Raw genomic sequence first — 10,273 nt, 5'->3', positions numbered from 1 at the left:
CAATCTTATGTTGCTGCATCAGAACAATCATTTTAGCTGTTCAAATGAACATTCATGGAAGACACGTTGCAATTACAAGCATTCATTACATTCCAAGAACACAGAATCCCTCACTAAGCACAATAGTAAGATAACTCTGATATCATTTGTATATCAGATAATGACATATAGATCGGTGAAATCAAAGTCAGCTTGCAAGACAGCAGTCAAGGAAGAAAAGATTGCTGCGATAACTGGCTCTGTCTGCAACATAAGCTCTCTCTAACCAAATGATACTTCTAGGTTTACAAGTGAGTCATCCATGGTTGCCAACCACAACAGAGAACAAAGCCCTCACACACTCAATCCCGTATAAAGGACACTCCAATCATACCTAAATACCACATACTTGATTCAGCTGAAACATGTGCCGATACCAACTGATCACATAAGAGGGCGATCGGAAAACAAAGCCCTGTAAACTTCCAATCTCATAGACTTCTCTTAGCTGCATTAAATTGTAATGATGAACAACTGGGAGGCATATGGATCAGTAACTCTGGGAAGGAAGGCGGTTGCATCAGATGGTAGTTAAGCAGCAGCAAAAGGAGCAATTTCGACCAACCTAAAATAGCATTGCAATGCCATTAACAGATGGCTTCAGCAAATGGTAACCAGAACACATAGATCATCAAGAAATTTAAACTTTTAGCTGTGTTACAAACGAAAATGCTGGCTTTCGACAAAATCAGTTGTATGCAGTCACAAAAGAAATGAAAATTCACCAAGCCAGCAATTCAGACACTATCATTTTCCATTTCAGTCACATACCTTAAGTACAATGAATAGCATCATATGATAACCTGAGCGAAATAAAATTCATGGAATAGCATGTGGATTAAGCTAATTAAGTAGTAGGTAGTTAAATTCTGGAGTCAAGTGTCATGCATTTAAAGGTAAGTGAGAATGAAGGATTTGAGTACAATGGCGATGCATCTTTAGATGAAGGGAGGTTTAGAAACCTGAGCATTTAGTCCGGGAGAATTTTTCTTAGAGAAGCTGAAAACAGGTCATAGCAATTTTTTTTTTCTTTTGTTAGTGTTTCATGTAAATTTTTTGACTAACAGGTATGTGCTATAACCTACCTCACAAAAGTGAGGGATATGAGAATGAAGATGTTTATTTTCCTAAAGACATTAGGATCATAAAACATCATCCAATGATGAAGTAGGAAATAATTAACATTTTGATGGAAGTATGCAAATTCCTTATCAAACTTTACTAAAAGGTAACTGCTTTTGGTAAGAATATCTCACCAATCCAGAGGCACATCCGTGAGAACGCGAATGAAATTTCTGCTTGCTAAGACAAAGTCATTATAAATAACAAGTGCTGGTCTTGATGCCAGACTACTTGAAGGATGGACGTCAACTACCTGTACAACAAATAAAATGAAAACTCCAGCCATATTTGATATAAACAGTGATGCATAGGACAGAAAAGCCAAGTCAAATGATGTACATAAGAATCATACATGGTGACCTTTTGCTGTCGAGTAGTTGCCTGAATGGTCAAGATGTGCAACCTGCATAAAATATCCTGCCAGCAGGCCCTTCCTAACATTGTCGTAGTCATCGGAGCTGCTAAAATCAGTGGAGCACAGAGTAAGATCAAGTTTATGCATGATCGAGACAAGATGTCCCCTAACATTGTCAGCAGATCTGAGCACAGTCTGATTTATAAAGTTCCTTTTGCACCACCAAGTCGAATCTCCATCTGTAACATTATGCTCTATAGGTTACTAGAGGTGAACATTGTGATCTACGTGTAAATAGAGATGAAAAGTTATAACTTACTGCTTAGCTTGTATGCACGGTAGACATTCAGAAGACTAAGGTGATCACCATGGATGTGGTTGAAAGTGGCCTTAGCTTCATCAGCAGCTTCCAGATTTTCCATAGGCCGTAAGAAACAATTTGGTACTGTTAAAGAACATTCTGAATCAGAGAAATTTACAGGCAACTTGATGCATGGAACTGAAAACAGTAAGGTGTTGAGAAGTTGCAAAGTATGGTATTGAGTCAACTTCAACTTGAAAGTTTCCAATTATGTTTGCTCTCCTAGGTTTAACCACTTGGTGTGGTGGCCCTTCTTCCCGCCATTATTCTCCCACCATAACAAATCAGCAAGAATTCGATCACAGTTGAAGGCATCATAAATAACAAAGGAAAACTCTGAAATGGAAGTTTAAGAGTGTCTAAAATCTGAGGAAAAAGAAATATGTTTGGTTTATATATAGGCAATCAAAAGGCAAAAACCTGAGGAATGCAAGTGAGAAAGCTTGCATGCGTAGTTTTATGCACCTGACAACATAGCAGCAATTGAAAGGATCTCATTCGAGCAGCAAAATTTCGGGCTATCAACTATGGTCTTCGACATCTGAGGATCCAGAGGAAACTCGCTCATGAGCTCTCCCAAATAGGTCAGACTCCCCTCATCATCCAAAGCACCTAAGCATTTCAAGGTCTCAACAGCCCGCATGACTGTTTCGGCAGGAGGAGGATCCATCAAATCAAGATGAAGCAAATTATCAAACCCAAGTTTTCTAAACTGAAGAACAGTGCCTGCAAGGTTTGCTCGGAGAATCTCAGGGGAATCTTGTGGCTGAACTCTGTTAAAGAAATCTTGGGAATAAAGTCTAAAGCATTTTCCCGGGGCTGACCTTCTTGCACATCCTGACCTCCGTTGTGCACTCGCTCTTGATATCGGCAAAACCAGCAATGACTCAACTTGGAGATCTGCATTGTAAACCTTTTGTTTGGTGTACCCACAATCAATAGCGTAAACAATGCCATCAATTGATAATGATGATTCCGTGATTTCAGTTGATACAATAACTCTCCGTCCAAGAGGGCCACCCTTTCTTGTTGGAGGTGGAGCGGCCTTGAAGACCTTATTCTGCATATCTACTGGCATTACGGAGTGGAGAGGAACAACTTTGACAGGTCCAATTTTATCTCCCAAGTCCGAAATCAGTTTTCCAAGTCGCCAACAGCATCTCTCTATCTCCTCCAACCCAGTAAGAAACACAATTATGTCACCAGATGATTCAGATACAAGTATCTGGATAACCTTCTCTACAGCTGCCTCCGCGAGGTCCCTCACCGGTTCCTTTACATAAGTGATTTGTACAGGATGAAGTGCGGGCAGTGGTTGCACAATTTGTGCATCCTTGAAATAATCTCGAAACTTCTTCGCCTCAAATTGAGTACTCATGACTACAAGTTTAAGGTCACAACGAGCTTTCGTTTTGAACATGTTTTTGAAGTAAGCAAGAAGAATATCAGTTGCTAGAGTCCTCAAGTGAACCTCATCAAGAATTATCACCATGTAGCTTTCTAGGAACTGATCAGACATTGCCTCCCTTAGAAGCAGACCATCTGTCAAGTACCTACCAAATATTACATCTTGAAACATAAAGAAGGAACCATGTAGCATGAACAGAGAAAAAAACAGCTATGAACCGATGCATGGCTTGTGTTGCCACTAACAAGGACTTACTTCAAAATGGTCTTCGGGCCAGTGCAGTCTTCAAAATGCACAGAGTAACCCACTTCCTCCCCCAACTTCACATCCATCTCTTGAGCAACTCTGCGGGACAGTGCCGTGGCTACCAAACGACGAGGTTGGGTGCAGGCAATCTGCTTCCCTTCACTAGCGTAGCCTGCCTCAATGACGAATTGAGGAATCTGTCCTAGCAACAAGAAAGAGTAGATATCACCAAAAACAAAATTAGCAATAGTTTCATAAATCTCTACCGTGATCATATCACTTATCCAAGCTAATGATACCAAACCATCAACCCAAGTTCCAGACTACAATTTCCTTCTTCCTAATCTTATATCAAATCATGAGCTTGACGACATGGGTCAGTGTCAAAGATAACGAATTTCAATTCCAGGTTCAAATCAACTTCACATCAAGTCGGTGTTCCACCGAAAGTTATAATGGCTCCAAACTTTTTGGACGTTGCATAAACGCAAGATGAGATTTTTTATTGCTAATTCATACTCAAAATCACCTTCCTTCCACGCTTGGGTGGGTTGGTCTCATCAAATTCAATATTTTCCACATTCTTTTACCAATTGTTTCAACTCATATCACAAAATTCGCAGACAAATGGATTCTAGAACAGCCAGAATCCAATATATAGTAATCAAACACTGGTAAGAGCCCGAAAACATAACCAAAATGTAATGATGATAGACGATGGAAACAGAAAGAGAGCAGTGGTGGTCAGCGGGGAATGACCTGGGTGGACTTGCCGGACCCGGGTGGCGCCGCGACAACGACGACCCGACGCTTCGCGAGGACGTCGAGGAACTTACTCCGCTGACCCCACACGGGAAGCTTCTTCCGCCGCTCGAGCAGCTTGTGGTACCGCCGCGAGAACGGCGATCCCGTCACGGGATTCGCCGCGACCGCCTCCCCCTTCTTCTTCTCCATCGCCACCTCCACGATCCAGAACTCCGACGGTCGGTCGCGTAAGAGGAGGACGATGCGAAGCCAGAGGCAGAAGGAAGACGAGAAGACCCCGACGAGTCCCAAAAGAACCTCGAGCGAGTACCGATGAAGGAACGGCTCCATCAATTATTCCCCACGTGATTGGGTCACCGAATACTTTGAGTTTCGAACCAGCCTGACGTGCGCTCACCTAAGCCGTCCGATGGCAAATAAAGCAGAGGGACCTTATTTGTTCTTTCCCCATTGTTAAGGCGGCCCGTGCTTTACGATCCGCGCGAGGCTGATGTGTGTTGCAGATCGTGTGACGATCGGAGCGGCTCCCTCCATTATTTCCTCCGTGATCGAATGTGCCACACGCTATGATGTCCGAGCAATGTAGACCGTCCGATGATGCCCACGCTTTATTCCTTTCGCTTAGGAAAAGGGTGCCCGATTGTTGCGGCAGCGCGGCGCTTTGCGATTCGTGCGAGGCTGATGCGCGCTGCAGACCGTCTGATGATGGGCATTCTTTGGGTACCATCGCAGGTGTAATAAATATACTTAGCCAGCAAGGAATGTAATGGCATGAACATTAAACACCTTACACTTCATAGTGATGTATCAAACCAAATTCCAAGAAACCATCTGATTACACTACAGATCCAAAGAAACCATGCATGGGAGATGTGGTTTTTGTGGAGGAACAGTCACCCATTACCTTCACATTAAAGTTCCTTACAAGTCCTAATGCAATTTTCAAACACAGCAACCGGATTCATCGTGGCTTAGATCTTATCCCCAACCTGGCCATCTCAGTCTCCGGTCCATTAACAAGCAACAGTCGAACTGGGGAGGCAAGATGATCACCAGGCACTATCGCTTAGGTGGCCTCTCATCATCGTCATCGCCGTCGTCGTCGTCGTCGTCGTCGTCGTCATCCGAATCATCTTTAGCTGTTCTCTTCCGCTTCGACGACATCTCGTCCCTCGTCGAATGGCCCCCGCCATTACCCCGAGTGCCATCTGCGTCTCCGATGTCGTCGTCGGTTTCTTCGCCAGCTTCGAAGTCGCTTGCATCTTCTTGGCCCTCTGCACGAACTACTGGTTGTGCAAGGTATTCGGTTCCTAGTTCTTCCTGCGGACCAAAACAGACGGTACCAAAGAACCAAGGCAAGAAAGTTAGATATAATTCACATATTTCTCATGGAGCTCTTATTTACTGGAAACAAATAGTAATTCTCAATGCAAACAAGAACATGAAAGTCCCAAACTTTGATGGAAGATGAATGCTACGACCAACCAGTTCATGTCTAGTTTGCATATATCAGAACTGGATGAAAGATTCAGAGCATACATCACATTTGACTTGCAACAATTACAGCTTCAAGCAGCAGAAAAAATGGAAAGGTGAAGAGATAAAGACAGAGAAGCTCCAGATTTCATTGTGCTACTAATTAACGTGACAATATTACTGCTGTTCGAGATCAACTGCAAAAAGAAGAAAAAAGGAATCAAACATGTTATGAAACAGTGTTGTTCCCTTCCATTTCAATTACTAACCTGAAGACCAAATCAAACACCGACTTTGAGCAAGAAGAGGCATCGATATGTAGGTAAATAGATCGACAATATCAATATGATCGATTGAAGAAATTGAGAGCAGTTTCAACTTGCAGTATTCCAGATTCAAAATTAAGATTTGAGGAGAACAAAATCCAGATCTACAAGAATTGAAGAAAAAATTGCAGAAAAATAAAGAGTAATTACCGATCACAGTAACCAGATGATCAGATCTACGAGGTTGGTTAATCAAGCAGATGAAGTTTAGCCAGAAAGAGGATTACGGATGAGATGTACCTCTTCTTCCTCCGCATCTTCGTCGTCGTCGTCGTCATCGTCGTCGTCGTCGTCGTCGTCTCCATCACCGCCGTCCCCGCCTTCTTCTTCCTCTTCCTCAACGTCATCGTCCGCTGCCGCCTGCACTTGGCGGTGATACTCCTGCGGAGTGACCTCCTCCACGTCGTCGTCGTCGTCGTCGTTGTCTCCCTCATCATCGTCACCACCATCTTCCTCATCATCGTCATCGCCGCCATCTTCGTCGTCATCCTTCAGCTCCACGATCTCATCCGAATCCTCGTTCTCCTCCTCTTCGTCATCGTCGTCGTCGACTTCATACACCTCGGCCTTGCCGTTGACGGCTTTGATCTCCTCCTCCTTCCTCTTCTTCCCCACCTCCATCTCCCTCTTCTCCTCCTCCGCCGCCGCCGCCGCAGCTCCCTTCATGTCTCCTCCTTCCTACTCTGTTACAGAACAAAATTAATCAAAATATCGAGGAAACATACAAATCGAAATCGAAATTAGGGGAAGAAGAAAACCGTGGGACGAAGACGGAGAGAGAGAGAGAGAGAGAGAGAGAGGGGTTCCGGAGACAACCAGCTCCGACTCCAGCGACGATCTCGACCGTCCGAAGGACGAACTCGTCACGGATCGATGACGTGGACGCCGATCAGACCGCTGGAGCTCACGAGCTTGCGAGTTGTGCTTTCGCGCTGATGGTCACCTCCCGACCTCCCCCGCTCGTGCCGCGGCTCCTCTCCCAGGGCTGACGTCACCATCCCGAACCCCTCATTAAACCTGCAGATATTATAACATGATTTGGCGATTGCGCAAAGTACGGCGGCGGCCGCCAAGCGGAGAAGATTCCATCCGCGGCAGAGAAGATGCCGGAGCACGCCGTGTCGGGACCGGTACGCTCGCTCGCGGAGAAATCGTGTTCCACTTGGGCTGGGCTCGTACCATCGATCGTTCGTGGGCCAAAGTAGGCCTAAGTGGGCGACTTTGAGATTCGCGCAACATCTGCGCCACGTTAAGATGTGCGGCTTAGAGAGCCCGTCGCCGTCGTTTATATTACAGTCCAAATTCCATGCAGAATAAGCACAAACATGTTGAGTGCAAAGATTCGCCCCGAACTTACCGTCGGAATCTATAAGCCGGTCGTGTCGGGAGCTGTACGCTTCGCTCGCGGAGAAATCGTGTTCCACTTGGGCGGGGCTCGTTCCATCGATCGTTCGTGGGCCAAAGTAGGCCTAAGTGGGCGCGCGCAAGATCGGATTGCACGCAGAATAAGCACAAACACGTTGCGTGCAAAGATTCGCCCGAACTTAACGTCGTAATCTATAAGCCCCCCAAAATACACCGCAACGATCCGAGAGAGAACGTAACCATAACAACCTTGTTTGTGTTGTATTGTTTGTTCTTTTCTTTTACACGAAAGAATAATCATACGACTTAAACGACTGGACACACATCACCTCCTATTGATGTCTCCCTCGACGAACCCTTCGTTGCCTGCGAGCATCAAGTACTTGTCTTTCCTGGTCAGATTGGTGCACTCAAACCCCAGAAACCTTCCGATCTGCCCTTGCAGATGGTTGGCGATCTCGTAGCTGCTGCACTCGTTTCCACCTATGGAGCCGGTGGCCACCTTGCCCATGAACTCCACCTCGTAGCGTGGGGAGGGGTTCATGAGGAAGTACAAGGGGTCGAGGTACTTGAACTTGCTGGTGCTCGTGCCGTAGAACATGGTGACCGACGTCTCCAGCGCGACGGGGACTACCTCCTGGCTCACCTCCGCGAACAGCGGGCTGAAGCGGAGCAGATACGGCTCGCGGCACGTCGTCCCTTCGGGGCACACCACGAGGTCCCCCTCCTCCAGCAGATTCTTCATCCGCCGCCTGTCCTCCTCCCTGTTCCTCGTCAGCCTGATGGTCCGGATGGGGGAGATCCACTCGTTGATGGGGCTGACGCTGTAGGTGGTGGCGGTGACGTTGCGGCGGAGGACCGCGGCGATGCAGAGGGGGTCAAGGAGGGTGCGGTGGTTGCTGATGTAGAGCTGCCTGCTGCCGTGGGAACCGACGTCCGCCTTGGGGTGCGCCGTTGAGGAGGTGACGTGCCGGTTGCGCATGCCCAGGGTGGCGAGCAGAGGGATGGAGAGGGCGTAGGGGAGGCAGATGAAGACGAGGGCCCGGGCGACGGCGAGGGGGAAGCCGAGGGGAAGCCACAGGAACATGCAGAGGGTGGACATGGGGGTCGGCCTGAACGCTATTCTGCCGTCATGGAAGACCAGGGGCTTAGGATAGCTCGATCTCGGTAGCTGCTGCCACCTTCTCTTCTCAACCTCACTCACCAAGTAGACTTCCTGAAAGCAACAGAAGGGCGACCCAAATCAGCATGCACGTACGCATGGCTGGTTCTTACCATATAACACAGACACAAGTATCTATCCAACACCATGGGCCGTTTGATGTCGATCGGACGTACCAGCCAAAGCACAAACGTTCGAATCCAGTGTGTGATGTTTCTTCAAATGAAACCAGACAAATAAAGGTCGAGGCGGTGAAAGCGCAGAATTTTTCATGGTTCTCATGGGTGGAGACGTGACTGACCTTGCAGCAAGTAAAGAGCTGCTGGTGAAGAGAACTGGAGTAGCCTCCGAATCCGACGATTCCGTCTTCCGTCACCCTCCCACCCGCAAGCAACTCCTCCAAAGCCAAGCCAGCCTTCACCTCGGTCTCCTCCATCAACCCAGTGTAGTAGCCACCAAACACCTTCAGCTCCCTCCCCAGCACCACCTCGACGTTCAAGTACTCCTTAAGGAAGCCTTCCACCATAGCGGTGGGCATGGAACTGACGCACACCCTCCTCCCTCCTCTCCTCAACACCTCGAAGCCTTCCAGCCCCACGTCTTCCAGGAAGAACTTGGGGAGCACGGCTCGCCCCATCCTGAAGCTCTCCTTCCTCACACCGAGGAAGCAAACGAAGACCATGAGCCTCAGGGCCAGTTCACGGCTCAGGCAAGAGATGAGGGGGTAGAGAGACAAGAGAAGTAGGCCTCTCAAGAACCCTCCCGCCTCCAGTGCCACCAGCATCAAGTATGGGAAGGTGGAGGAATTCCTGAGAAGCGCTCCCTCCACGTCACATACTATGGTCTGGGTGGAGAGCTTGTCCGGGGGAGGACACTTGTGTGTTCTTCCGTAGGTTGTATAAGAATTCCTCAGTCTCTTTAGCATGAACCTGTAGAACAGGTAAAGGGACTCGAGGAAAGCCTTCGAAATCATCCGCTCTCTCTCTCCTTCTCTCTCGCTCTGTCCTGAAAAGATATCTTTCAGTCTAGCTGACAAACACGAGAAGAAGTAAGGTTATATATAGAGAGGGATAAACAGAGAGATAGAGAGAGAGAGAGACGGAGATTATAAATGGGAATTGAAGTCATGACAGGACATAAAAACTCCAGAGGCTATCTTCCCAAGGCCTTTTGGAAAGAATCAGATGCACTTACAGCATAAATACACGTCGATCATTAGTGGGTGAAGCTGATGGCCCACCTTAACTCGAGAGTTACTTGCCACGGCCATCAAAGCTCGAGAGACAGCAAAATTGACCACCCGGTGGCACTACGCACACCATACATTTGGTAGATCAACCGATGGCGCTGCGAGCATTAACGCCCCCGGCAAGCTCATTCGTGGAGCAACGCCCCAAAACAAATCCAAAGCCCTTTCAAAAGCGTTCGCAGATTAATGACGAACGGGATTGCTGGCACCCACTACAATCCGAGTTCACACACCTTATCTCCCTTCGAATTCCGTGGGTGAGGGGGGAGGGCCGAGTACCTGAGGTGGGTGGTGGCACAGTTGCAGTGCATCAACTAGATGAGAGTGCAAACAAAGCATGCCAATTCTGTGGTCTCATAAGTTTCGAGTGAAATGGAAGGACAAGGCATGCGGCGTAGT

At 47.4% G+C, this 10,273-nt stretch overlaps 3 protein-coding genes across 7 annotated transcripts; all 3 read right to left on the bottom strand.

The window, feature by feature from the left end:
• Nucleotides 1-51: 51 nt before the first annotated feature.
• Nucleotides 52-4,667, bottom strand: LOC135586220 (probable pre-mRNA-splicing factor ATP-dependent RNA helicase DEAH2). Of its 3 annotated transcripts, none has more exons than XM_065100745.1 (7): nucleotides 4,291-4,645; nucleotides 3,541-3,728; nucleotides 2,343-3,430; nucleotides 1,836-1,961; nucleotides 1,514-1,755; nucleotides 1,296-1,414; nucleotides 52-604 (listed from the first exon to the last, which is right to left on the bottom strand). In XM_065100745.1, the coding sequence occupies exons 1-7, from the start codon at nucleotides 4,624-4,626 to the stop codon at nucleotides 571-573; spliced, it is 2,133 nt and encodes a 710-aa protein (XP_064956817.1). In that variant the 5' UTR covers nucleotides 4,627-4,645; the 3' UTR covers nucleotides 52-570. The 3 variants fall into 3 exon arrangements, 2 of the variants coding, with proteins under 2 accessions (XP_064956817.1, XP_064956818.1); XR_010485443.1 differs by having other exon boundaries at nucleotides 575-604; nucleotides 1,522-1,755; nucleotides 4,291-4,648; XM_065100746.1 differs by lacking the exons at nucleotides 52-604; nucleotides 1,296-1,414; nucleotides 1,514-1,755 and having other exon boundaries at nucleotides 2,298-3,430; nucleotides 4,291-4,667.
• A 401-nt stretch (nucleotides 4,668-5,068) lies between these two features.
• Nucleotides 5,069-7,156, bottom strand: LOC135585367 (uncharacterized). 3 transcript variants are annotated; one of them, XM_065100752.1, is made up of 3 exons: nucleotides 6,857-7,156; nucleotides 6,339-6,781; nucleotides 5,069-5,616 (listed from the first exon to the last, which is right to left on the bottom strand). In XM_065100752.1, exons 2-3 carry the CDS (start codon nucleotides 6,762-6,764, stop codon nucleotides 5,356-5,358), a joined length of 687 nt encoding a protein of 228 aa, XP_064956824.1. In that variant the 5' UTR covers nucleotides 6,765-6,781; nucleotides 6,857-7,156; the 3' UTR covers nucleotides 5,069-5,355. The 3 variants fall into 3 exon arrangements, with proteins under 3 accessions (XP_064956824.1, XP_064956823.1, XP_064956822.1); XM_065100751.1 differs by having other exon boundaries at nucleotides 6,915-7,155; XM_065100750.1 differs by lacking the exon at nucleotides 6,857-7,156 and having other exon boundaries at nucleotides 6,339-6,850.
• A 543-nt stretch (nucleotides 7,157-7,699) lies between these two features.
• On the bottom strand, nucleotides 7,700-9,768 carry LOC135608173 (probable glycerol-3-phosphate acyltransferase 3). Its single transcript, XM_065100747.1, has 2 exons — nucleotides 8,927-9,768; nucleotides 7,700-8,679 (listed from the first exon to the last, which is right to left on the bottom strand). Exons 1-2 carry the CDS (start codon nucleotides 9,596-9,598, stop codon nucleotides 7,789-7,791), a joined length of 1,563 nt encoding a protein of 520 aa, XP_064956819.1. The 5' UTR covers nucleotides 9,599-9,768; the 3' UTR covers nucleotides 7,700-7,788.
• Between the last annotated feature and the right edge of the window lie 505 nt (nucleotides 9,769-10,273).

The sequence above is a fragment of the Musa acuminata genome, chromosome BXJ2-3, assembly GCF_036884655.1.
Source record: "Musa acuminata AAA Group cultivar baxijiao chromosome BXJ2-3, Cavendish_Baxijiao_AAA, whole genome shotgun sequence".
Classification (NCBI taxonomy): domain Eukaryota; kingdom Viridiplantae; phylum Streptophyta; class Magnoliopsida; order Zingiberales; family Musaceae; genus Musa; species Musa acuminata.
Note: the sequence above shows the minus strand (reverse complement) of the source record. Positions and strands in the feature narration are given on the sequence as shown.

What these genes read in the sequence shown, in the direction of transcription:
- LOC135608173 (XM_065100747.1), bottom strand. Translation starts at nt 9,598, where the DNA reads ATGATTTCGAAGGCTTTCCTCGAGTCCCTTTACCTGTTCTACAGGTTC. An exon ending in AGCTCTTTACTTGCTGCAAG is followed by an intron (nt 8,680 to 8,926) that starts GTCAGTCACGTC and finishes TGTTGCTTTCAG; the next exon opens with GAAGTCTACTTGGTGAGTGA.
- LOC135585367 (XM_065100752.1), bottom strand. Translation starts at nt 6,764, where the DNA reads ATGAAGGGAGCTGCGGCGGCGGCGGCGGAGGAGGAGAAGAGGGAGATG. An exon ending in AAGATGCGGAGGAAGAAGAG is followed by an intron (nt 5,617 to 6,338) that starts GTACATCTCATC and finishes TTTGGTCCGCAG; the next exon opens with GAAGAACTAGGAACCGAATA.
- LOC135586220 (XM_065100745.1), bottom strand. Translation starts at nt 4,626, where the DNA reads ATGGAGCCGTTCCTTCATCGGTACTCGCTCGAGGTTCTTTTGGGACTC. An exon ending in CCGTGCATACAAGCTAAGCA is followed by an intron (nt 1,756 to 1,835) that starts GTAAGTTATAAC and finishes ATAATGTTACAG; the next exon opens with ATGGAGATTCGACTTGGTGG. An exon ending in CGACAGCAAAAGGTCACCAT is followed by an intron (nt 1,415 to 1,513) that starts GTATGATTCTTA and finishes TTTGTTGTACAG; the next exon opens with GTAGTTGACGTCCATCCTTC.